Source organism: Gallinula chloropus (assembly GCF_964237585.1).
Source record: "Gallinula chloropus genome assembly, chromosome: 6".
Classification (NCBI taxonomy): domain Eukaryota; kingdom Metazoa; phylum Chordata; class Aves; order Gruiformes; family Rallidae; genus Gallinula; species Gallinula chloropus.
Genome location: NC_140091.1, coordinates 10,288,744 through 10,312,390, shown reverse-complemented (window position 1 = coordinate 10,312,390; position 23,647 = coordinate 10,288,744). Strand labels below are relative to the sequence as shown.

The following is a 23,647-nucleotide window of genomic DNA, read 5'->3' as shown; positions in this document are numbered from 1 at the left end:
GCAACCTCTATTAAACAAGCATTTCAATACTGGTATAAAACAAAGAAACATTATAAATGTTTCTGTACACGTGAACAACGTTCAGAATTTTTAACTAACTCTAGCATTTTATTAGAGAAGGTATTTTAAGTATGGAGAAGGTATTCTGCTAATTTTAATAAAATCCAAAGGCCTGTTTAGCTCTTGAAGGGAACAAAAACGAAATGAAGAGCCTATCTGTATAGTCTGTGTAAAGCCTTGGTGAATAAAGTCACCTCTACTGCTCAGTAGCATACACCAGGATAATGTTCCCCATCATAGGGAAAGAATTGCAAATATGTAATTACTAGCTTATCCCTGCTGCATATTACATACCTCCTGCCTACCTGTCTTCCAGAGATGCCGACGGAGCCTAAGCAGAAGTGAACTAAGTAGTTCTCCAGCACCTTAAAAAAAAAAAAAATAAATGGGATGGGTGTTTCCCACTTTTCCCACTATGGATATTTTACAATCCAGTTTTTTATGGGTTACTATCACTACTATAGCACATTTATATTTAAATATATTCCGTTTAGAGTTGAGAAAAATGTATTTCCTTTGGAAAAGGGGATCAAATACAACCAGATTATTTATGAAATATTTGTGTCAAAGCAAGAGACTATAAATCAAGTACAGGGAAGTACAGATCTGCATTCCAGATGAAGGATAAGAGACTAGAAGGCATGTCACTTGCAAAGAGGAAAAAGAATTGAAAGTCAACAAAATAAACAGGGAAGGACCTTCAGAAATAAGAAACCATTCTTCTAAACAATGTAATATTAATTCTTTCCCTTGATACCATTCCCCAAGCCCTACAAGACCAGTACTGCAAATCGGGAATGAATGGTATATTCCAGTTGTAGGTACTTCCCACCCGAGACAAGAGGCGAAGTGTGAGGGACTAATTGTACCCTCTCTGCCCCTCCTTCCACACAGATTGTTTCCAAACCATTTTACTTCGAGACCAGGACAATATGAAGAAACTCCAGATTTCTCTGTGACCAGGACACAACAAAGACATGCTCACTCAGCACTTCTGAGCATGTGTCCAACACCTGTGTTACAGTTCGTAGAGTCTGCATGTCTGCTGTGTTTTTCATTCCACTAGCTTAAAATTTTCATCACTTTTCTGTACGAAAATATTATCAAACATCATGCAGAAAAATCACTGAAGGCTATTCAGCTGAAAACAAACATACATGTATATTGCACAAATAAATATTCCATTTGTTTGGTTTTGGCTTTAAAAAAAAAGAAAGGACTAAGTGATCCCTAGTCGTGTGATGTGATGATTTGCTGCAGCTGGCAGATACATCCTCTCTGGACGTTCACAGTGTTTTGCTGCAGCTCCCTCTATGATCTCGTCTATGAAACTCTTAGTGATAAAATAAAACAACAAGTTACAGCCAAGGTGTTGTCCAGCTGGTTTGAGCTTTGCCTGTCCATCTTGCAGAGAATTAGTTTGCTTTTACTCACAGGTACACTGGTGCAGGCAGAGTTAAACAATGTCATTCTTCTACCCTAGTGTCAGGCAATAAACTAGGAAATACTCAGAAAACATGGGGGGTGGAGGGGCAATCCTCAGAGCTTGTATAGTTCATCCCCTTCTCCTGAGATTTAAAAGGCTTTAGCTCTACCCTCTCCTATCATATGCCTTTGAAAATAAACTAAGCAATGCACCCCTCCACCAATCTGTGCAGTGATCTTCAGGCTGCAGAGCTGCAGGAGTCTGAAAATTAATCCTAAAATGTCTCAAAAGGTAATAGAAAAACATGTTTGTTATCAGCAGACTGAGATTCATTATGCAGCTATTGATACCTGCACTGTAATATTTTTTTGGAGAGCTGTAAATCAAGAGAGATTAGCATACCAGCGTCCTCCAGCATTATCTCTACAATCTGTTTTGGTTATTCTTATGGTTGAAAGCCTGTCCCTGCACTGAATGCCTGAACTAGATACACTGCTGCAATTTCAACCCATAATGACTTGTTTTATTCACCACAGATATGGCAAGCTGACTAACCTCTCTTTGCAGGTACCCTTTAAGACACCTTTTCTCCAGAACTTCACTACTCCCAACCTTAGATGGTGGAAGGGTTTATGTTTTTTTCTTTTTTTGGGGGGTGGTGGAATAGAAATCCAACAGATGACCTTGTATGCCAGCACTGTTCTGCAGCAGAAAAAGCATGTAATAACATATTCTGGGATCAAATGCAGTCATGTTTTTAGAAAACAAACCAACACCCCCCCCCTCTGATTTTACTGTTGGAGCTATAAGCTTTTAAGTTCAAAGCACTGATGATGAAAAGAAGTGATGTGACCCACCTCCCAAGCATGACAGGTTGCAGGCAGTGACAGAACATCAGAGCTGGCTCACAACTACACACATAGGTTAACTTTTTAAAGCTGCTTTATACATAAGTTATATACTGATGTATCAGTTATATACAGCAAGCTGTGTAAAACCACTCTAGGGCTAAACTACCCAGTCTTTTCCCCAGCCCTCACGCAGGGGTTCTCTTTAAACAGTCCACATCACCTTCTTTACAGATCTCCTTACCCAGCCATAACTCTCCCTAAGTATGACAGTATCACAGACCACACGAGGTACTTTTATCTGAAGACCTGACATTCTTCCATAGAGCAGAAAAACTGCTTAACTACCTCGTTTACATTGCTCTTTTACATGTTCCAGTATGACAAGTGAATGCTGCTGACTCATGACAAGTTAGGTACCACTCCAACCCCTAGATACTCTCCCACAGAACTGCTGCCTAGTCAGCTGTTACTTGCACACATAAGATATGGGATTTGAATCCATCTACCCCAGAATGGCTGAAATCAATGCTACTGATTACAGACTGCTTCTTGAATTTACGAAGATCACCTGTGCGTTCAGTAAGAATATTATTTCAATGTAGAAAAGTGAAAACATCGAACAGAACATGACCCAGAACAGACTCCCTGATGCAAACAGTCTTGCTTCGAACCAAGTCCTTAATCCTAAAATGTTCAAAAAGGACCAAAGTCCTGCCTTTTTCTAGATGTTGTAAGGGGAAGCACTGCCCAACGCTTCTCAGCGTTCTGGAGCTCCTCCCAGCTCCACAGGCTCTCAGTTCCCCAAATACTGTAGGATACGTTCCATAAGGCCCAGTCAACCTGAAGACCACATTAAAGTAATTATTAACCTGCTTTTATTTACTTCAGCTGGACTTCAAAGTAAAGACAGTTTCCCCAAACTAACAGTCAAGACCATAACATACGCAACATACTGAGAACGAGAGTTCCCTTGCTGAATTTTTTAAGATTAGAATCAAAGGTCTTTTCAGACCACCTCACGTGAGCCCCAGTCAATCCTCTGATGATGGATGATGCATTGGAACACAATAGCAAAATGTTCCTTTCTGCTGAAGAGCTGGAGACTTACTGTAACCTTTACAATACAAATTCACCAGCAACTTTGCTAATACCAATAATTTCTGTGTTCAGAATAATGCCATATACCTCTCCATGGCAGACTCAGCCCTTTATTTACAAGTTAATTGTTCAACACAAACTGAAGATGACAAAATTCAAAGAGAATGAAGATTGTTGCCACATGCTGTGTTGCAACTACATTAGGAGGGTCACACAGATACCCAGTAAAGCAGTCCCTGCCACACTAAACCTCTAGCTGTGTTGCCATTCTTGGCCATACTATCATCCACCCCGACACTCACTATTTACCTGAACCTCAAACAGATGCTGGAAATAAAACTGCTCCAAGGGAAATTAATTTACAGTGATTCATTTCTTTCCATATTGAAAAAAGGGGATTCCCAAAACCAAGGACATGCATCTGCCAATGTTATATATGCACACCCCCCCCAACTCTGCATATTCAGAGCCACCAACATCACACCACGAAGCTGTGATGCTTCTTCCAGGGTGGAAGATACTACTATAAAAACATTAAACTGGAAGCAACCACAAGATTCCAGGAGTTAAAAAAAAAAAAAGACAAAAAGACAGACAAGACACTGATATTTTTGGTAGAATGACTCTAAATCCTAGACCTTCAGTTATTCCTGGTGAACTCTCTAGTGTACAATAGTCCCTGAGGCACAAGGTCATCCACTGCAAAATATTTGTTTCTGAGTATAATTGATTGCAGAAAACCTCAGTTATGTTTGGATGCACTGGTTCAAAGGATTTTTGTTAAGCCAGACTTTGGAAGTGCAACTATTTCAGATTAGTCATTTCACAGAACTGCATACACCAACACTTTACAAAGTCTTTTGGCTGTTTAATTACAGAAAGGTCTAAGAAGCATAAAGCATTAAAATCCTTCTTCTGACGCTTCTGAAGGCCAGACAGAGAAGGCAGGAACTGAAATAGTCAAGCACACTTTAATCAACACATTCCAGTTTGGAGTGATACAGCCTGATCGCTAATACGTATGATTAATTTAACCAACGTGCTTCCTTCCCACTTACCACCACGCTTACAGCCTTGTCTAACCTAGAATTTTCAGGCCTGCCCAGTGTTTACACACACATGGACGGGGCAGCGGATACTTAGCCACTATCAGCCTCTACCTAAATCCACTCCCCAAAATGTAAATTTATCTTCTGACCATACAGTAACTCATTAAAGTTTGGCACATTTTCACAGGAACATATTAACTTACAGAACACAAGTTAAACAACATCCTGGCATTGACCAAGTATTCTAAGCAGGACCACATTTCTGCCAGCTCCACTGCTTTTCATCAAATCTGACAAGTAAAGGGAACACGCACTTCAATGACTCCTACTGAAACCAAAGCCACGTACGGTTTAGTTGGTATCCTGGCCACAATGTAAGTAGACATTTTGCTGTCACTTACGTAGCTGCGTTAAGCAGAACGAAATCTAAACCACTCCTGCCTCTGCAAATAAATTATCAGAAAACTTAAAAATCCCAAACAAACTTCCTGGTGTACACACTTGCCTTGCCAACTGCAAAGCTCTGTAACCATGACCTTTCCCTGGGTAAGTGAGAGCGACAGTCACCCCACGGTTGTGTCTTTACAAGCTGTAAGAAAAAGCTGTCCCTGCACCATGAGCAGCCAGCACTTCTCTGAGGAGAGGTGCGTTGTGTTTTAGCTCGATGCAACACAGCCAGCCCTCTTCCCATCTGCTCATACCAAGGAGTAACACACGCCCCAAAGTGCACTGCACAACCACGTCAATTCAGCAGCTACACAACTTATTTCGTATGTCTTTTAAGGCTGAAATTAAGTTCAAAAAGCAACTCTTGAGCCAACAGTTCTTGTTCACTTAGTAAAGACAAGAGCTACTGACAACCCACACTTCTGAAGAAATTCAGAGATCCAACCCCAGTATTTTTCTGTATTAAACGTGTCCCACCGCTCCTGAAATAAATTGTGACTTAATTTCTTAATCTGAAGCAGGGATTTCGAGAGGCACAAACACCATGTAAGAAGCAGTCACATCTGTGACAACGGGTAACCATATCCTGCAAAAACAAATGTTTGCAAAGTATTCTTCCTGGCAATTCAGAAACTGTGCACTTCCACTTGATTTGTTATATATCACATCTGCATTCTGCTCCTCTTATTTCTGAGACAACCGCAGAAAAAACAGGACATTTTTTTTTTTTAAAATGCCATCTGTTCCCTGCATATTTTCACTTTTAAGTCCTATGATGATATCTGCAATGGAAACTTCTGTGTCATATAGGATTAAGACTACAAACTTGATGAATATAAAATGCAGAGGCTGCACTTCCCTACATACAGCTGTAAAAAATTAAGAAAAAAAAAAAACAGGAGGGAGGTATCACCTGAAGCTTTTCTGTTCTAAATACAAAACTTCAAGAAGTTCTTCTTATGGTACTTTTATCTAGAAACAGTCAGAATGAGCGTGAGAGGAAAAAACCTCTCTTCTTAAACCTAGTGATTTGATTTCTGCCTACCCCACTGCTCTACACCTGTTCCCTTCCGGAGTCACAGACTGGAAGTTTGAAATACCGGTCTCCAAATGGATGAGCACAGGGAACCTTTGACTGAAATACCAGCCACATTCATTCATGAATTAACATTTGCATGTTTGTTTTTTTGCTTTTCATAACCCCCTAACATTTTTATAAACGTCCACTCTACAGTAAACTCAGCTCTTCAACTCTCCCAGCTGCTCTCTCACCCGCGTACCCCCCCCCCCTTTGCTGTTCCCACACTTGGCTCGGCCGCTTGCAACCTTTCAGAGTATTACCCACATTACTAACACTTGTGTCAGACCTCGGAGGCGGGGAAAGGAAGGCTGACTTACCTGGTCATGCTAACATAAAAAGGTTTTGAGGCAAGGCTCTTAAACGATCCTACCATCGCTTACAAGGATTTAAATAGCGACTGTTTCTCTAAAGCTGGTTAAAAACTCCCAACTTCTGCAGACACCCACTAACTGCTCTAAAACCGTTCCAAAACAGCTCATTTACTAAACCAAGTTGAATTTAAAAAAGTCTTAAATACCCCTTTGAAATAGTAGGTGCGAACACAGCCGTCCTGATCAAGTCCAGCTGCACCCATTTAAGTCAAGCCGTGCAAGACCTTCGGCCATCAAAGCACGAAACACACCGGACATGCAAAGAAGTAACTTTCGTGACGGAAAAAAAGCCACCTCACGCTCACGCCAGGCGCTGCTTTCCTGCGAAGAGATAACGACGGGCACCTGACAAGTTTCCCAGGTCCGCTTTGCCCTGGCCCCCTGGCACAGGTCGGCCCAGAGGGGCTGGCAGCGGGCTGGGGCTCGGCTGCCCGCAGCACACGTGTCACTGCTCGGCTCCGACCGCCCCCTCCCGCCGGGGGCTGCCGGAAAGAGCGGCCGTAAATCCCACGGAGGCGAAGGGAAGCGGCCCGAGCCAGCGCGGCTCACCCGCTTTCGTTTCCAACTCGCAATCAAAACAGACAGCAGCCGAGTTTCCCCCCCACACACCACCCCCACCCTACCGCGGACGCTCCCCGTTCGCCCCGGGGCAGCCGCGCAGGAAGCTCCGCACCCGGTCCGGCCTCCCGGGGACTTCACCCCACCGCCCCGGCGGAACGCGCCGTTCCGGCCCGTCCTTGCCTCCCCACTTCCCCCTCCCCCCCACCCCCCCGCTCCGCACCCGACCGGCCCGCTGGATGACAGGACAAGGCTAAACTCCGGGCGAGAGGCAGGACGGCTGCGGCAGCGCCCCGGCCGTGTCAAGCGCTGGGAACTCTCCGACTAAGCAGGAAACAATAAGCGAGAAGCCTCGGCCCCAACCGCCCTCCCCCGGCCCGGCGGCCCTGCCCAGCAGGGAGCCCCTCGCTGTCGCTTTCGGAAGCGGGCTCCTCGCGGGCCCGACGCGCCTGTAGGCCCGGGCTGAACGCGCGGCGAGGCCCAGGGTAGACGGAACCCCCCCGGCGGCCGCACCGCCCCCCGCCACCGCCGCCGCCAGCGGGGTCCCGGCCTGGCGGGAGGCCGATCCCGGGCCGTTCCGAGGCCGCAGAGCCAGCGGAGGGAAGCGGGCCGGGTCCCCGAGCGGCGGACGACGGGGCCGCGCGGGAAGGCGCGGCGGGGCGCCGGGAGGAGGGGTGTGAGAGCCGCACTCACCGGCCAGGCCCCTCTCGCTGCCTCCTGCGGCCCCAGAACCATAACAAAGCTCTGCCCAAAATGGCTGCCCGGCCCTGCCCGGCCGGGGGCCGGAGGGGGCGGGGCCTGCAGGCGCGCGGGGCGGGGCCGAGGAGGCGGAAGGGACACGCCCCTCCCCGGTTCCCCGACGGCCACGCGGAGCGCTCCCCACCTACGCCCCGGCCAAGGAGAGGGGGGTGGGCGCGCGCGCCCCCCGCCCCACCAATCAGAGCGGCAGCACGCACCTCCCTCGTCACCCGTCGGGCGCCACCGGAGACTACGCGCCCCAGAAGGCCTTGCGGCCACCCGCCGCGCCGATCGCGCGGGCGCCGCGCCGCGGGGCAGGCTGGGATTTGTAGTCTACTCCCGGCCCGCCGTTGCTTTCTGTGCGAGCTGGGCTTGCCCGCCGCGGAGAACCCGGAACACAGAAAGTAGGAGCGGCCTACTCGCCCCACCGCCCTCGGGCTGGGAGTAAACTGCGCAGCCGCCGTGGCCGGGGAAGGAGTGGGTGTTTTCAGTACTGCCACCCGCGCTCTTAAGCACGCCAGGAAGCAGGACCTTCGGCTCTGGTGGGTGCCACGCACGCCTGGGCGCTTCCTTGGCCTAGCGGAACGTCATCGGGCCCGCCTGTTCCCGCCCGGACCGCACCGCCGAGCCCCACCGGAGGGTTTGTCGGCGCACCGGAAGCCGCATCAGCGAGGAGACTCGGAGCAGTGGCAGCAGCGGAGGCCGCGGCTCGGAGCCGGTGAGGAACCGCCGGGGTCGGGGCTCTGGCGGCGGGCACAGCCCGCGCCCGGCCGGCTGCAGCGCCCCGCGCATTCCCCGGTGGGTCGAGCGGCTCCTCCCAGCAGCTGCTCGGCCCCCGAGAAGGCGATCCGGCCGCGGGAAGCCGCCGCCCGTGTCCTGATCCTCGGTTCTTTTAACTGGGCGTTGTGCCTGTGGTGGTTACTAGAGCTTAAGTTCCTAGAGCCACCGGAGCCACGGCACCTTGTAGCGGTAAAGAAGGATCGAGGGGATTTGTTATATTCAAATATATAGCTGGAAGAGTCTCGTATCAGATAAACGAGGGCAGACTGTGACTTTGTCCCCGAGACAAAGTCAACTGTTTACCAGTTGTGGACCTTGTCCTGTTTTTTTTTTCTGTTTTAGGCCCTTGATAAGGCAAATGTTTCCTCTCCTACAACGATGCTGCTTCCGCACACCTGTCCAGGTAAGCTCCTGTGGTCGCCTGTTTTTCTTTGAAAGTAAAATAGCAAAAGGTATGGCTGGATCATTGAAGACCTGTGAGTTAAGAGTAGCCACATGTTAATCAGGCAGCTTTTCTGAGAGAATATATGATTTTTACAGCCACAGCTAAAACGCTTCTATAAAATCAAGTTTCAGTGTCTAACGGCTTCCTCTCTCCCAACCCCCCCAGTGTGGGGTTTTTTAAAATGTTTTTGTTTGGTTTTGGCTTTTTGTTTTTTAGCAGTGAGGGGCTAGTAGCTAGTTTTTGGGGTAACTGTGTCCTACTTCTGAAATAATTTCATATTCTAATCTGAAAAGAAGTGACTAAGGGGGAACATAATAAAAGTTTATAGTTATCTGAAGCAGGGGATGCAGGGGGAATCAGCCAGCCCCTTTTCAGTGGTCTGTGGGGACAGGACAAGGGGCAATGGCTGCAAGTTGGAGCACAGGAAGTTCCACACCAATGTGCAGAAGAACTTTTACACAGTGAGGGTGACAGAGCCCTGGGACAGGCTGCCCAGGGGGGTGGTGGAGTCTCCTTCTCTGGAGACATTCAAGACCCACCTGGATGCCTGTCTGAGTGATATGAGCTGGGGAGCTGCTTTGGCAGGGGGGTTGGACCCGATGATCTCTTGAGGTCCCTTCCAACCCCTATTATTCTATGACTTAATTTAAAAATGCCTAAAGAAGGTGTGGAAGGGTAGATGGGTATACAAACCTTTTGTAGCAAGTCAGCCTTGCCTATTCATTACGAAGAGCCCAGCTGCTCTTTGTTAGCTAGTTTGTGGAAGCTGTATTAGTCAGCATCATGGGTTAAGTTAAAACGGCTGAACACCATGAGGAAGGGCAGCTGTGATGTTGACCTGACTTGGAAAACAGCTTGGTGCAATATTCCATAGGTAATTTAGATAACTGTAGATCTGCAAGCCTGTATTGTAAAGTTTTATAGTTGCAGCTCCGGAAGCTAACTGTTCCCAGACTACCACCATATGGAGAGGATAAGACAACGCGCTCTTCTCTCGGCCTCCACCATCTGCAGAGAGGTGTGCACCTTATCTCAAGATCCTCAAGCCTCAACCTGGCATCAGTATATGCAACCAACCTCCGGGCTTTTCACACCTCTGTCCTCTCCTCCAAGAAGAAAAATCCCAAAGAGGCTGAGACCAGAGATGCTGGTGTATTGGAACAAAGTATGAAAGCACTAAATGATTCTCCAAAGCCAGCTGTTTACATAAGCCTTGCAGGGCTAATTCCATTTGTTTCTATACCACTGGCAATGGCCATCCAAGGCACCTACTACCCAGAGCTGGCATTTGCTCAGGTTACATATGGTGCTGTAACAGCCTCTTTCCTAGGAGGAATGAGGTGGGGGTTTGCTCTCCCAGAAAACAGCCCAGCCAAGCCAGACTGGTTCAACCTGGCTAACAGTACAGTTCCTGCTCTATTTGCCTGGCAAGCCTTAGTCTTTAAGGATATCACTCAGGGTGCAATAATGCTGATAATGGCCTTGGGGATAGCACTACATTATGACATTTTCCTTCTTCCTACTTACCCTAGGTGGTTTAAAGTACTGAGGGTAGTGGGAACACTGGTGATGGTATTATCACTATTAGCTACTATGATATTGAAGAGTTATTTAGAGCATCAGCAGCTTGACAGCAGTAATAAATGGCAGGAGACAAAGTAATAAATCAATAGCAAAAAGCTATTTATCTGCCAAAAGAAATTTGTATTGATTTCCAGAGGAAATAAAGGCTTCTTTGTGATTGTAAGTCATAAAATAGCAGTAAACAAGGTGTTTGTTCTCAAAGCAAACAGCTGTTTTAGGAGGGAAGGATTTAAATAGCAGTGACTTCCGAGGCATGTACAAGTTCATCCTTGTCTGTAGAACAAAACAGCACCCTTGAATGAAGTGTTAATGCCATGTGAATTTAAGATGAAGATTGAAATGACATGAATATGATTTGCTCTATCCTGAATTAAAGTATCTGATTTAACTATAATGCGTGATAATGGTGGAGAAAAACTGTGTACTTGTAACAGAGCAAGGTGAAAGCAGTTCTAGTTTAGTGCTTCAAGGAGCAACAGAGCATTGTGCAGAAGCACCTGCAAGTCAAACTCCTAGGTTGTGGGATAAAACTCTTCTGTCTTCAACTGAGAAGGCATGAAAATGCCATGTTACTAAGTGCTAGTCAAGTAAGAAAGGGCAGGCAAGGGTGACTTGTAGCGGTAAGCCATGGTCAGCACTTGCCTAAAATTTGTCATTGAGCTGCTGGGATGGAACGGGGAAAGCTTGATGGGGAACCTTTGGGTCCCAGGAGAGAAGGTTATTTCCTACTTCAGGATACCTGGGCCATCCCTTCCTAGGTGGTGTTTGGACCTGGGGGTGCCTAGCCAAGGATGCTGCGTGCATCTCCTGTATGTCAGAACTTTATGGCTGTCACTTGATAGGACACCTGGCCTTCAATAGCTGGCACTAAGGGATCTGATAATGGGATTGAAAATAGCTTGTGTCTAAGCTCATTTTATAAACTCATTTTATTTGAGCAACTGGTGTGCAGCCTGCAAACCCTCCATGGTGGGCCACTGCTGAAAACACTGCAGGAATGTATGCTCTTTGTACCTAAGCATTCCCAAGGGGAAGGAGATAGAATCCAAGGTGCACAGATTTTCTTTTCTTGCCTCAGTTACCTCAAGAAACCTACGAAACTGCATATTTACTGTGGGTATTTACTTGAGTATTCCTTAAGTACAGTAGAAGTAAAAATAAAGCTGAAAAGTAACATCCACACCCAATCTTAGGATTAATTTAGATAATCCTCATAGTTCTCCTTATAAGCAGTGCTTCATTCTATACATAATAAAGCACAGACTGTCACTGAAAAGTTGTTTGCTCTTAATTCTGTAAAGAGCAGTTGTTTAGGAAACCTGCCTATGGTGAAGATAGAAGGTATTGCTGAAACAGCAGCTATGTCCAGTAGCCTCGCTTTTGTAACCTTTCCCCATTAACAGTGTCATACCAGTATCCCAGTGTCCTCTGAATATAAAGCAAGTGAAGTTGCATTTGTGAGTGGAAACAGGTCTTTTATTCTTTCATACTTAGACATAATATTTTGTAAAATGTGCCCAGAGAAGAGTACTGCCTTTGGCTTGATTTGGGGAAAGAGGTGCTGGATGTTGGAGGCTATAGTCAACAGACTTCAAGGTTTCATTCAAACATGACAGAATTGGCTACATAACACTGGAAGAGGTAGCTTCATACAACAGCAGACTCCCTCAAGCTCCATTAAACCAGAAAGTTTACAGGGAGGGAGCAGAAGTTCCCAAACTAATAAATGCAGCTAATGTAATGGTTTTCAAATGGTTCACGAGGGGTCCTGAAATGTAAAGACAACAGAAATAGTTGGTGCTAGAGAGCTGCACAGAGCAGTCTGGCACTGCAGCCAGACTTTCAAGAAGTCAGAGGGATTTTACACTGAGAAGAGAAAAAAATAATGAGTATTTCTACTGCAGAACTGTGCTACTTGCACCTTTCAAGTACTGATATGTATAACCTACTGGGAAATAGGACTTCCAGAAAAAAAAAATGGGTAGTGATACAACTCAAAAAAGCAACCTAGTCAAAAGCATTCCACAGTCAGTTCTGAAAATGCATTTTATTACAAAAGAAGCTGTTTAAAACAAGCTTAAACTTGGGGAAAAAAATAAACCTGATAAAATAGACATTAGTTCACACACCTAAGAAATCCTTTTGAAGTAAAAGCACACAAGATTATAGAATGATCAGAGAAACAAATGGTCTGGTCCATCAACTAGCATGTTTTAGTGAGGCAGCCTCCCAGCCCTGTGTTAGAATGCAAGACCTAGATTCTTAAAGTACCTGCAAAACACTCACCTTGGAGGCTTTTATTCATGTATTAAATTGTTGATTTTACACAGGGGATATTGACCTAGACAACATGAACGCTCCTTCGTCTACACAGCGCAGGCTTGCTGTTTTGTGACACTCCAGTTGTGCTTTAGTGTTTATTTTTGTTCTACAACACCACCAGCTATCACAGTTTGAGCAGCCTTATTGCAGACTCCATCCCTGTCATCCACAGTTGTGCAGGAAATGCAATCAAGTTGTACAAAAAGCAACTTCAAGTATGTTAAATGAATCTAGAAAGAACTCCAAACGCCTGGTAGTAGTGCTCTAAGTGTGTCCAAACTAAATACAAACTCCTTATGACAGAACACACTAATAGCATCACTTTATGGCTGAATGCAGCTAATTCTATCACAAAATGCTCTGTCTGCTCAAATTTGGAAGAGGCAGGTACAAGGTGAATATCTCACCTTGTGCAGAAGTGTGTATTCCAATGCCAATTCTCAGCATATGTCACACTGGGTAAAAAACACATTTAACTGAGGGGAAAAAAAAAAAAAAAGAAAAAGGGGCAAAAGGCCCTTTGTTTTCCACCAGAAACCGACAACTAATGCTAACCACCTGCTCTTATCTACAGATAACTCCAAGCTGCCTACAGTAGTCTCCTTCCAGATTGTAAAGCCAGCTAAAGATGCTAGCCTTGGTGCACCTTAGAGTTGACAACCTGATTAATGCCTGTAGCATGCTGGAACGATCTCTCCAAATTCTATAGGGCAAATTCACCATTTGTTTCAGTGAGCTTCATCCAGTCATAACAGACATTCCCACTCATAAAAGAATACTTCCTGAGACAGACGTTGGATAAGCCAATTTCTCCTGAAGGGCAAGAGTTTTAGTACTCCCTTCTGCTGAGGAAGAGCCCACTGTCTCGGCAGAAGCTCCTGGGTTAGAAGAGGTGTCTAGCCAATGAAACTAGAAACACGAGGAGACAGATTTGCTCACTCCCTGAATGAGTTTTCCTCCTTGCATTTCAGAGCACAGCTACGCCTCCTTCGCAGCGGCTGGTGATCATGTTGGCAGTTTCAGTCCAAGTGTCCGTAACAGGGTTATAAACTTCAACAGAGTCACAGGTTACTGGAGCAGCAAAGTCAGGACTGGGAGCTCGACCTCCTGAGGCATAAAGAAATCCATTCACAGCCACAACACAGACACCAGCTCTTGGTACCTTCATCGATGCAACTTCAACCCACTTCTCCTAATGAGAAAGTGAAAGAGTCCACAAGTAGCTTTAGAATAAGACCCAATTCTGATAAAAGTAACTTTTAAAGCTTAAAGCCTGAAACATACACAAAGAACTCTATGCACACACTTTGTAGGTTCAAACTTGATTTGTACAGTACCAAGGAGATTACCAAGACTACAATGACAACGCTTTCACAGGTAGTCAAAACCATGCTTGCCACTAAAGAACAGATTGTGTACTGTCTGTACACAACAACCCTCCCTTTCTTCAGTCACTAAAGATGCAGTCTGTCTCCAAAACAGAGCAGTACACAGTTTAAGGTACGTAACAAGAAAAAGTAGATTCAATTCCAAAAGCAAAACAGGATGCCACACTGGATTATGCTCTGCCTTCTAACACTACTGTTCCAAAGAGCATCATATAAACGTAAGCAACAGCAGGGAAGAATAATTTCTTATTCAAAAGCTTAAGTGTTCAAAGTTATATTTCTAGTCACGGTGAAACACCACTACATTTTAAAACAGAAGAAAGATCTTGAACTTTGTTGCAAAGGGCAACTCCTACTTTTTTCAGGGATTTTTTTTGTCTCTCATCAGATTACTGACCATTCTATTGCAGAGGGGGAATCTACCCCCTCATCTTCACCTTAAATATTTACCATACTACAGTACATGTATGCACCATCAGTATTGGTTAGCTTTCTGTTTCGCAAAAGCATGTATACAACCTCTGTAAACACCCCACTAAGACAGCAAGATTCTACTGACTGGTTAGGACAGAGAGGCCCTGAGGTCACTGAAGTGTGGTTTCACCCAGATTACCAGCCAGTAGTGAAAAGGAAATGGAATTTCAACTTTTTTTTTCTTTTTAAAGAAGAAAGCAGGCTGTAGCATCTTAAACATACACATTTACAAAAGACAGGGACTCTACCATACCTCTTCAAAGGAATATCTTTCTACAGTAGCAAGTGCATCCTGAGATTCATTCCAGCCTCCCACAGCATAGATACAATCGTTGAGAGCAGCTACACCAAGATATGCTCTTCGGGTGCCCATTGGAGCAAGCTCAGACCAACGTTTAGATATTGGGTCATAGACTTCAACAGAACGTAGCTCTATTCCTTCATTGCTGATACCACCAACAACATAAATAAAACCTGTAGAAACAGTTTTTCCTCTATTATACTAAACACCACAAAGATCTGCAAGACAGAAAACACTTGTCACAGGTTTCAGCCTGACATTAAGGTGATTTAAGAAGGCTAGAGGAAGGTACTCCATTTGTCCAGAGCAGCACAGACAAAGCTTTAAAACGTGTAACTGGAGGCTCAAAAGCACTAGAAGCTCTAATGAAAGCACTAATTAAAAAAGTGCAGGGGAGAGAATTCAGAAGGCTGGAACTGCTGACCAGGCCTGGATCAAATGCTTCATAAGCACATTTATAGATCAAGTCTGTAGAGTTGTCTGAAAAAAAAGCCATGGCAACTCTTTAGATTGTCACAAAGACATACAGGACCACAAATATAGGAGGTAAGTAAGAGTAGCATCAGAAAAGACAATCAACTGTTAAAAGACTTGCTGGGTAACCATAAGGCAGCCACATAAAAACTATTTTAATGAAATAAAAGGCAGAATACAGACAGAACTTAATAGTCTTTCAGTTCTGCAGAATTAAAAATATGGTACTAGAAGGACACACAAGCCACAGGCTTCTGCAACTGGCAGCACAATACAAGACAAAGGTAAAAATTCATGACAAATAAAGCTTCAAAAGCTAAGTGTTTATGGATAGAAACTACAAATACTCACCTTGCACTTCGCAACAGCCAAAGTAGTAACGGGGCACAGACATGGTTCCTACCACATCCCAACTATTTTCTTCAGGATCGTATCTTTCGATTGTGTTACCGATCTCTGCTCCAACCCACCCTCCTGCAAGTAACAGCAAACACAGGGAAGAATTCAATGGCATGAAGCTGCGTGTTAGCTGCATTTTTAGCTATATGGTACACTGTTCCAGGACAGACTAATTCTGAAACCAACATGGTCTATAATGGAAATAAGTTATAACTGAACAACAATCCACAAAGATGTGGTGTGCTACTGCTCATGTACACAGCTGTTTTGAAAGACTTAAGTTTGCAAATCTGCAACACCCAAGATGTAATATTTAAAATCAAATTAATTTACAAGTTCTGTGAATTTACCCCTTTAAGATTAACCTACCCAAAGCATAGATAGCACCATAGCATGTGCACACGCCCAGTCCACAACGGGGATGGTTCAAGGAAGCCACAGTGGTCCACTGCTTGGTAGCAGGATCATAACACTCAGTACAGCCAAAAATCATTGCATTGTCCTCACCTGCATAAGAACAAGTACAGACAAGGGAAACACAACGTTTTGCACTGCTGACAGAGAAGCACTCTTGAACTCCTTCCAGGACAGGCAGTATTTACATACAAGATCTTTCAGCTAGCTAAATGGCCAATGGAGCAAAAGCTTCATTTATACCTGGAACTGAATCATTGCTAGGAACAGCTTTCATCAAAAGTTCCCTGAAACATTACTGGAAAGCATCAGAGGGGCAAACATCCACAATGCTACACACTTTTTGCTCTGCAGCACAACCTTGAAGGATTTCAAGACCAAAGAATGTGTTCTGCAGTGACACATGCAGTCTTTAATGATGGGCTGGTAGAGCTACTCATCACATTCTTGTGCAAACATATGTAACAAACCTTTCTAGGTAGGCAGACTGTAAGTGGCCTGTCCTGTACTCCTGCCTTTCATGCTATGGGTTCTGCTAGACTACATGTGAGAAAAGAATTGCTATTAGTTGTGGTACACAAAGTCTGCAGAACATCCAACATCTCTTAGCGTATCTGTAAACGTCCATATGCTTAGCTGTGAGTTGCTATACCACGATGGGAGAGCAGCTTAGTAAAAACTGGCCAACATGGGACCCCAAACAGCCATTTGCAGAGCAGTGAGGTAAAGAACCAAGGAAACACAATTCAATTATTATATCTAGAACTTGCATTATCTACCTTTGGGCTCTTCAGAATCACAGACAGGAAGAATAATTTAAAAAAAAACCCTCAATCCCTAAATTCTCTAGTGTCCCTATAACAGAGAAAGTGTGTTTCAGCTGTTACCTCCAATGGTATAGACCAATCCTCCCACCACAGCCACACCCAGCCCGCTCCGGGGCTGGTTGAGAGAGGACACTGTGGTCCAGTAGTGGCTGAAGGTGTCGAATCGCTCCACACAGCATAGGGCTGTATTGTCACTCCAGCGTCCTCCTTGCAGTCTGGTGTACCCACCTAGAAAGTAAGTGGAAAGATCATGGCTGAGTTAAGAGCTTCTATATCTAAACCAATTAAAAAAAATACAGTAAAAGCCATTAGCCACTTCTAGTAGGAACTGGACCTTTCCAAGTGTTGCTGCTCCAGCACACAAGGAAGAATAACCACCTTGAGGGTCATGTAACTTTTGCCTGAGCTGACCAACTCACCGCAACACTACAAACATTACCACTTGTGTTCCTGGTAAAACACAGAGACCAGTCAACAGCCTTTCCTATCTTAAACTGGTGTTACTTCCTACAGGGTGAAACATGAGCATTCCCTACCAACACAAAGCTGCAGCTCTGCTGAAAACTGCTATTTCAAGTACCCCCTCTCATGAACCAAAGTATCCTGGACAGAGAAAACATCAACCCTCAGAAGAACAAGGAGTGCAGTGAATTTGCAAACACCATTCCAGTAGTGAAACTTGGGCAAGGCTGCTGATCTGCAGCTTTCCAATCCAGGTAATTAATTTCTAAAAGGCAAATCTAAGCCTTGGATACCAGATCATATGGACAAAAAAATGTGAGTGCTGGGCACCTGTGCAACTTTAAGCTGACAGGAGCTAACGTGGTATCTCAGCTAGATGAAGTATTTTTATATCTTTTTATTTAAAAATACATAAATTAAATCCAGTATCTCCTTCAGCACTGCAATACAAGATACTACTTCATCATTTGCTTTACAAGGTTCAAACAGCCACATTCTAACCTACTGCATAAAGGTACTTCCTGGCTTTCCTCCGGGGATGACCTTTAGAAGCTTGCAGAAAACTGCTGACCTTGTTCTCTTTACAGACTTCACAGTATTCTTTCAACAGCGTTTGCAAGGCCACCCGAAGGCTGAAATCTGGAATACCTTGAGAAAGAAAGAAAGAAAGAAAAAAAAAGCAGATGAAAAAAAGGCATGGTAAAAACTTACAGACAGTAAGTAATTCAGTTGTAGCTTCTCCTAGATCAGCAGGCAAAACAAAATTGCCTACTTCTATAAGGCTTCCTCAAAAGCATATTTTTAAAGTAAGCTGTTGTTTTTTTTGTTAAGAATTAGAACTTTTTGGGATAGAGTACATCTTTCCAACCACCACGCTGTTAAAGCAAGCCCATCAACACACAGTAACTCAGGACGACACAGTTCGCTCAACTCCAAACACCCGATACTGTTTCTCCCCTTCTTTCACTTACCCTCTATGTACTTCTGCAGCTTTTGCGGTGGCAGCAGAGGGAATCGGACAGGCTCCAGCACTTCTACAATGTATTTCTTTCTTTTACCCGCGTCCTTCAAAATCCACTGCATGGCCGCCAGGAAGACCTGGTACTCGTCCTCGATGCTGAGGTCCTCGCTTCGCAGGATCTTAACCAGCTGCTCTTTTGTCAGCGCCAGGAACTCCTCCCCGCTCTGCACCTCCAGGAAGTGCCCGTGGATGTAGCTCTCGGTGAACTCCATCAGGTCGTGACAGGCGATCTGCTCGGAGAACTGGAAGAGGCCGACGCAGTTCAGGGGGTCGATGTGCCCCTTGAGGAACTCGCAGCAGAGCTCCACCACCTCGGTGAGCTGCAGCATGTCGGCGGCGACGATCAGCTCCTGAACGTTGTGCTCCCCGATGCTCAACACCCCTGCGGGCAAGCACAGGGCAGCGGGGCTCCGCTCGAGGCTCCGGCCGTCCGACCGCATCCCCCCCCCCCCCCCCCCCCCCCACGCCTCCCCGGCCCGGCCGTCGGACACCCCTTCCCGCCGCTACCTGTGTAGATGAAGTCGAGGAGCGTGTGGAAGGTGTCCGCCTCGACGCCCGCGATCCGCACCACATCCCGGCCGGACTCCTTCATGCCGCCCGCGAAGAGCGCCGCGAAGTACGGGCTGCTGGCCGCCAGCACCAAGCGATGCACGGCGAACGCCTCGGAGCCCACTTCCAGCCGCACATCGCAGAAATTCTGCCCGGCCCGCAAGCGGTTGATCTGGGCCAGGAGGAGGCGGGCGTGCCGATCGGAGAAGGAGGTCCCCTCGCCCTTCGCCGCCGCAGCGCAGGCCATCGCGTCGTTCCCCCCCCCCCCCCCCGAGCTGGCGGAACTTCCCCCTCCCCTCCTCTGCCGCCCTGAGGGGCTGCGCTGGCGCATGCGCAGCGGCGCCCTGGGCGCTCAGCTCTGCCCGCCCTTGGCGCATGCGCGGGAAGCGAGCGGGAAGTGTTCTCGCCTCGCTGAGGCGGCGGTGGGCTTCGTTAGAGGCGCGGGGGGATCTGCTGAGGCGTCTTGTGTGCTTGGTGTTTTTTCCCCTCAGCGGGCATAGAAGACTGTTTTGCTACCAGATGTGCCCTGGTTGTGTTATGTCTGCCTGATCATCAGTTTGTCTGTGTGCTTGCCTGGGGAGTTGGCCCTATGGAGCTTGTTCGCCCCACAGGCACCTCTGGTCACTGCACGGCGAGTGCGCTGCCTGCTCTGTGAGGAGCTTTTATTTCTCTGTCCCTTGTTAAAGCAGGTTCTCTGATGGGTTTGGTCACTGTGCTTGGTGCTGAGGTAGTTCATGAACAGCATGTGTGCTGGCATCTTACTTGCTGCCTTTGCAGTCTCTGTTCTTCGGTCACGTTGCCCTCAGGCATGCTTTTGCAAGCTGGATTCCTAGCTGCCTTAATCTGTGCATGTGATGGAGAAACACTGGCAGCTGTGGTCTCTTCCCAGCACTGCCATCAGCCTGGGGGAACCCCAGAGGTGGGAGGTGGAGGGAACTGCCTGTCAGTAGCTCATGACTCTGGCATCGGAGCCAGACTGGCCAGAGGAAGAGCCAGCCCACGTGCCCCCTTTCTCCTAGTGTCATACCATGTTTGGGCCTTCATTGCAGCAGGGATGTTTCATCTTGTTGCCCTGCAGCAGTACCCTGTGGGACATTGAGGTCAGCACCCATCCTGAGGCAGCACGTGTCTCCATCTTAGTCAGTGTAATCCACTGAGTCAGTGCATGGCTGAGCACTGACTGAGGGGTGAGCATCATGCACTGAGTTACATGCGCACAGTCACTGGGTCTGGCAGAGCTGGCGCTGATTCTGAGAGAAAAACATCCCTCTTCAGTTTTCCACAACTGTTCCAGAAATATGACACGCAGCCAAAGCAAAAAGCAATCAAAAAGCCTTCTGGAATGCTTCCATTTCTATTTACTGTGAGACTGGGAAAGTAGAACATGTCTGTGTACAGTTATAATGGTCATGGCCCCTCAGACTTTTCTCAGAATTCTGTGTTTCATTGTAATAACTTTAAAATCTGAATCTCTGCAACTCTCTGGGGGCTGTTGGTTTCTCCATTCATCAGCGTTTCATTCTTCAGTGGTTAAAATTACCTTTCAATCTGGACTTTAAAAATACCCATAGAAAATACAGATCTAGATAGAAAAAATAAGGTGCCTGCAAGCACACACGGTTGGATGCATGCTGATATAGCGTGGTATAAATTTTAAGCTAGGCTAATAAATGCTCTGAGATTTTTCTTTCATTGATGAATCAGTAAAAGAAACCAGACCCCTCTTGTGCTGACATTTTATTCATCGGAAGTGGCCTGTGAGTAAAAGGCTTAGAATTCTCCTAAATGCCAGTGGCTCAGTCGCTGGCTGATGTCAGCTGTTAGACACTTGGCCAGTACTAGGATTTCACACCATAGTGCCAAATTTACAGACACAAAATAGCATTGCTGAGACTGCTAATTTTGCCCCGAAGGCCTGTCCTGTGCGATGTTAATGTGGTTCGGTGGCTCTGCCTCCAGAAGAGGGCACTGCTTCAGCACGTTTCTTGTGCAACCACGCAGAATCCGTACAAGACTGAGCTAATGCTCCCGTGTGCTATTGTGCATCTCCCAAAGTAAGATGCAGATTTTCAGGTGTAAGTCTGAAAGTACATTTGATTATGTGAAATTTCACTCGTAATAAAGGGCCTTTTCATTAGCTAACACCAAGAATGACAGTCACTGCAGTGAAGGAATTAAAAGCGCCTTCAATTTTAATTTGATAGGCTCCTAACATGATAATTTGCTGATAAGCCAGTTGAGTGCTGACTGATACATAAGACAGACGACAAAAGAGGGCATACCCTGTGCTCCTGAACATGTTCCACTGCTCAGAAGCACTGCTGTCACCCCCTCAGTGAGGGGAATCTCACAAACAAGCTATTCAGTCTGTCTCTTGAAAACCCCCTGTGCTGTGCCAGAGCACCATGAAGCATTGCAGTCCTCCCTGTGTTATGCCACAGAGGCTGCTCAGATTCCCTGGCCGAAGGCTTCTCAGGATAACCTTTCCAGCTGCCTGGAAGATACTCTGCTGAGCAAAGGTGTCTGTGCTCCCTCTCTCGAATCCCGCAGGTGGTGCTGTTACTACAAGATGATACATTTGAACATGCAAAAAAAACCATGTGCCTAAAAGGTGTATGTGTTGTAGTTAGATCTAAGCAGGGTTTTTTTGTTTGTTTCTTGTGGAACCTTTTTAGTATTAAAAACCCCCCAACAAACCAAACCAACAAACCTAAAAGGAAAATAATGGATTTAAAAGTGCAGTTCTGCCTTTCTGTCTTTAGTCAGAGGCTTGTGCATTACACCTATAGCTTTGGGGATCATTTTGATTTAGAAGTCAAGCAGTATACTTGCCATGCTTGGCTGCTAAAATTCTCTCTTGTAGAGGAGACATGATTATTTGTTGGTATGACAAATCCAGTGGGATATTTTTTAAGAAGGAGCCATTTTCTGTGAAAGTCAACCAGAATGTGCCAGGTCAAATTTCTCTCCCAGTTTCACTGGGTATGAAGTCTTCACTTCCCGTTCCAAACTGCAGCGCATCTCTGCACTTTGTCTTCTGTGCTAAGGCAGCTGCTATAATCTTTCAGTGGTACAATCAGTTGCCATTTTAATTTCTTCTTATGTCTGTAGTTACTACTTGCACTTTAATGCACGAGACCTATCAGGTGGGAGGTGTTTGACAGCCTCACCAAAATGAAAAGGAGCTTGCTTTGTGTTTTGTTGTCCAGGTCACAAAATCTTTGTAGGATACAACCATTTTTGTTCCACTTCCCTGTATTTCGTAAGGGCTTGAACTCAGACTTCTACCAGGGAAGCCAAAATTACACACACACAGAGCCATCAAGAGTTTTGGAGGACAAGAAGTATCTGTAGTGCACTGGGCTACATCTCTTACACTTCCAAGACACCTTTTCTCTGTTAAGGCCATTTCTCTGTCTCCCATTGACCCTGGATGCCATAGCATGCACAAGGCAAAGATGCAGATCAGCAGCCTCTGTTGATGCACAGTTTATTGGAGCAGTGGTGTTACATGGTGCATCATGAGTCTGCAGCCCCTATCAGGGGTAAGACAAGAGAGGCTGCTAGAGTTCACAGGGATGCAACATGGAGGAGAGAAGAGGGTCCCTGGGTACTTTCAAGTTCTCAGACAATGGTGGTTAACCCATTGTCACCCCTGTGGGACTGGTTATGTTGTCTACTCAGTCTAAAGTCTCTAATGAGCTACAGGCACTACATACCAATTAGATACCTGCATAAGTCTGTTGTCTGCTTACGTTTTTATGGGATACCTACGACTATAAGCTTTAGTGGACGAAGAAGCTTCAAGGTGTGAATGTTTCCTGTCTTAGTGGGTAAGGGTATTGTGCTTCACAGTGAGATAACACATTCTCCAGACTTAGGCCAGGCATGAGACCACTCTCTTGGCAGATTTGGGCCAGGCCCAAGAGCTATTACTTTCATTCTTGTGAGGGTTAATAAATCTCAATAATTATGTGTGTAGGGTAGAAGTCTGAACTTGAACTGACCCAAAGATGGAGAGCAGGAGGGGTCCTCAAAGCTAGTCTTGCTGCACAGGCAGCCCCAGAATATAGGGCTTGTGTGAAAACAGGTCACAAGTAACATGTCCATTTGTCAGCTGAACTGTTAATGGCTAGGGAAACTGTAAGGCTCATTGAAGTGCCACGCTGAATGATTTCTCTTTTCTCCTCCCCTTCCCTCCACATTGCATCAAAGCAGGCTGTACCAGAGTCCAGCTGAGTGGGGTGATGCCTCCAGTGACCTGCCATACCCTTGGGAGCCATTTGGCAGCCAGCAAAAGTAGGGAACATGTTTGAGCTGCAAGAGTCTCCAGACGGAACATGATATTTCCAGTGAGTAACACACAGATAACGGTTCATGATTTCAGGAGCACTGGCTACATTTCACTTCTGTGTGCTCCAGGCTTCACCTTCACAATAGTGTTGGGTAGAAAGGTGATTGGTGTATGATAAAATGAGGGGAAAAAAAAGAAAAGAAAAGAAAAAACTTTTTTCAGTCTTAGAGTATG

The 23,647-nt window shown here is 45.9% G+C and overlaps 3 protein-coding genes across 3 annotated transcripts in view; 1 reads left to right on the top strand and 2 right to left on the bottom strand.

The window, feature by feature from the left end:
- The window catches only part of GPBP1L1 (GC-rich promoter binding protein 1 like 1), a 32,968-nt gene extending 25,269 nt beyond the window's left edge, over positions 1–7,699 (bottom strand). Inside the window, exon 1 of the mRNA XM_084266234.1 lies at positions 7,635–7,699. The gene's annotated coding sequence lies outside the window, so the exon portion shown is untranslated. The remainder of the gene's footprint in view (positions 1–7,634) is intronic.
- Positions 7,700–8,194: 495 nt separating this feature from the next.
- Positions 8,195–11,764, top strand: TMEM69 (transmembrane protein 69). Its single transcript, XM_084265825.1, has 3 exons — positions 8,195–8,397; positions 8,802–8,862; positions 9,829–11,764. Exons 2-3 carry the CDS (start codon positions 8,818–8,820, stop codon positions 10,564–10,566), a joined length of 783 nt encoding a protein of 260 aa, XP_084121951.1. The 5' UTR covers positions 8,195–8,397; positions 8,802–8,817; the 3' UTR covers positions 10,567–11,764.
- A 2,013-nt stretch (positions 11,765–13,777) lies between these two features.
- On the bottom strand, positions 13,778–19,496 carry IPP (intracisternal A particle-promoted polypeptide; the record flags this gene model as incomplete). Its single annotated transcript, XM_084266049.1, is given in 9 exon segments — positions 13,778–14,002; positions 14,926–15,146; positions 15,799–15,921; positions 16,216–16,353; positions 17,148–17,315; positions 18,051–18,197; positions 18,521–18,952; positions 19,078–19,454; positions 19,456–19,496. Coding segments are annotated over 9 exon segments (1,872 nt in total).
- Positions 19,497–23,647: the final 4,151 nt, after the last annotated feature.

Coding starts and splice junctions, on each gene's coding strand:
- TMEM69 (XM_084265825.1), top strand. CDS start 8,818: ATGTTTCCTCTCCTACAACGATGCTGCTTCCGCACACCTGTCCAG. Junction 8,863..9,828: donor GCTTCCGCACACCTGTCCAG/GTAAGCTCCTGT, acceptor AAAGTTTTATAG/TTGCAGCTCCGGAAGCTAAC.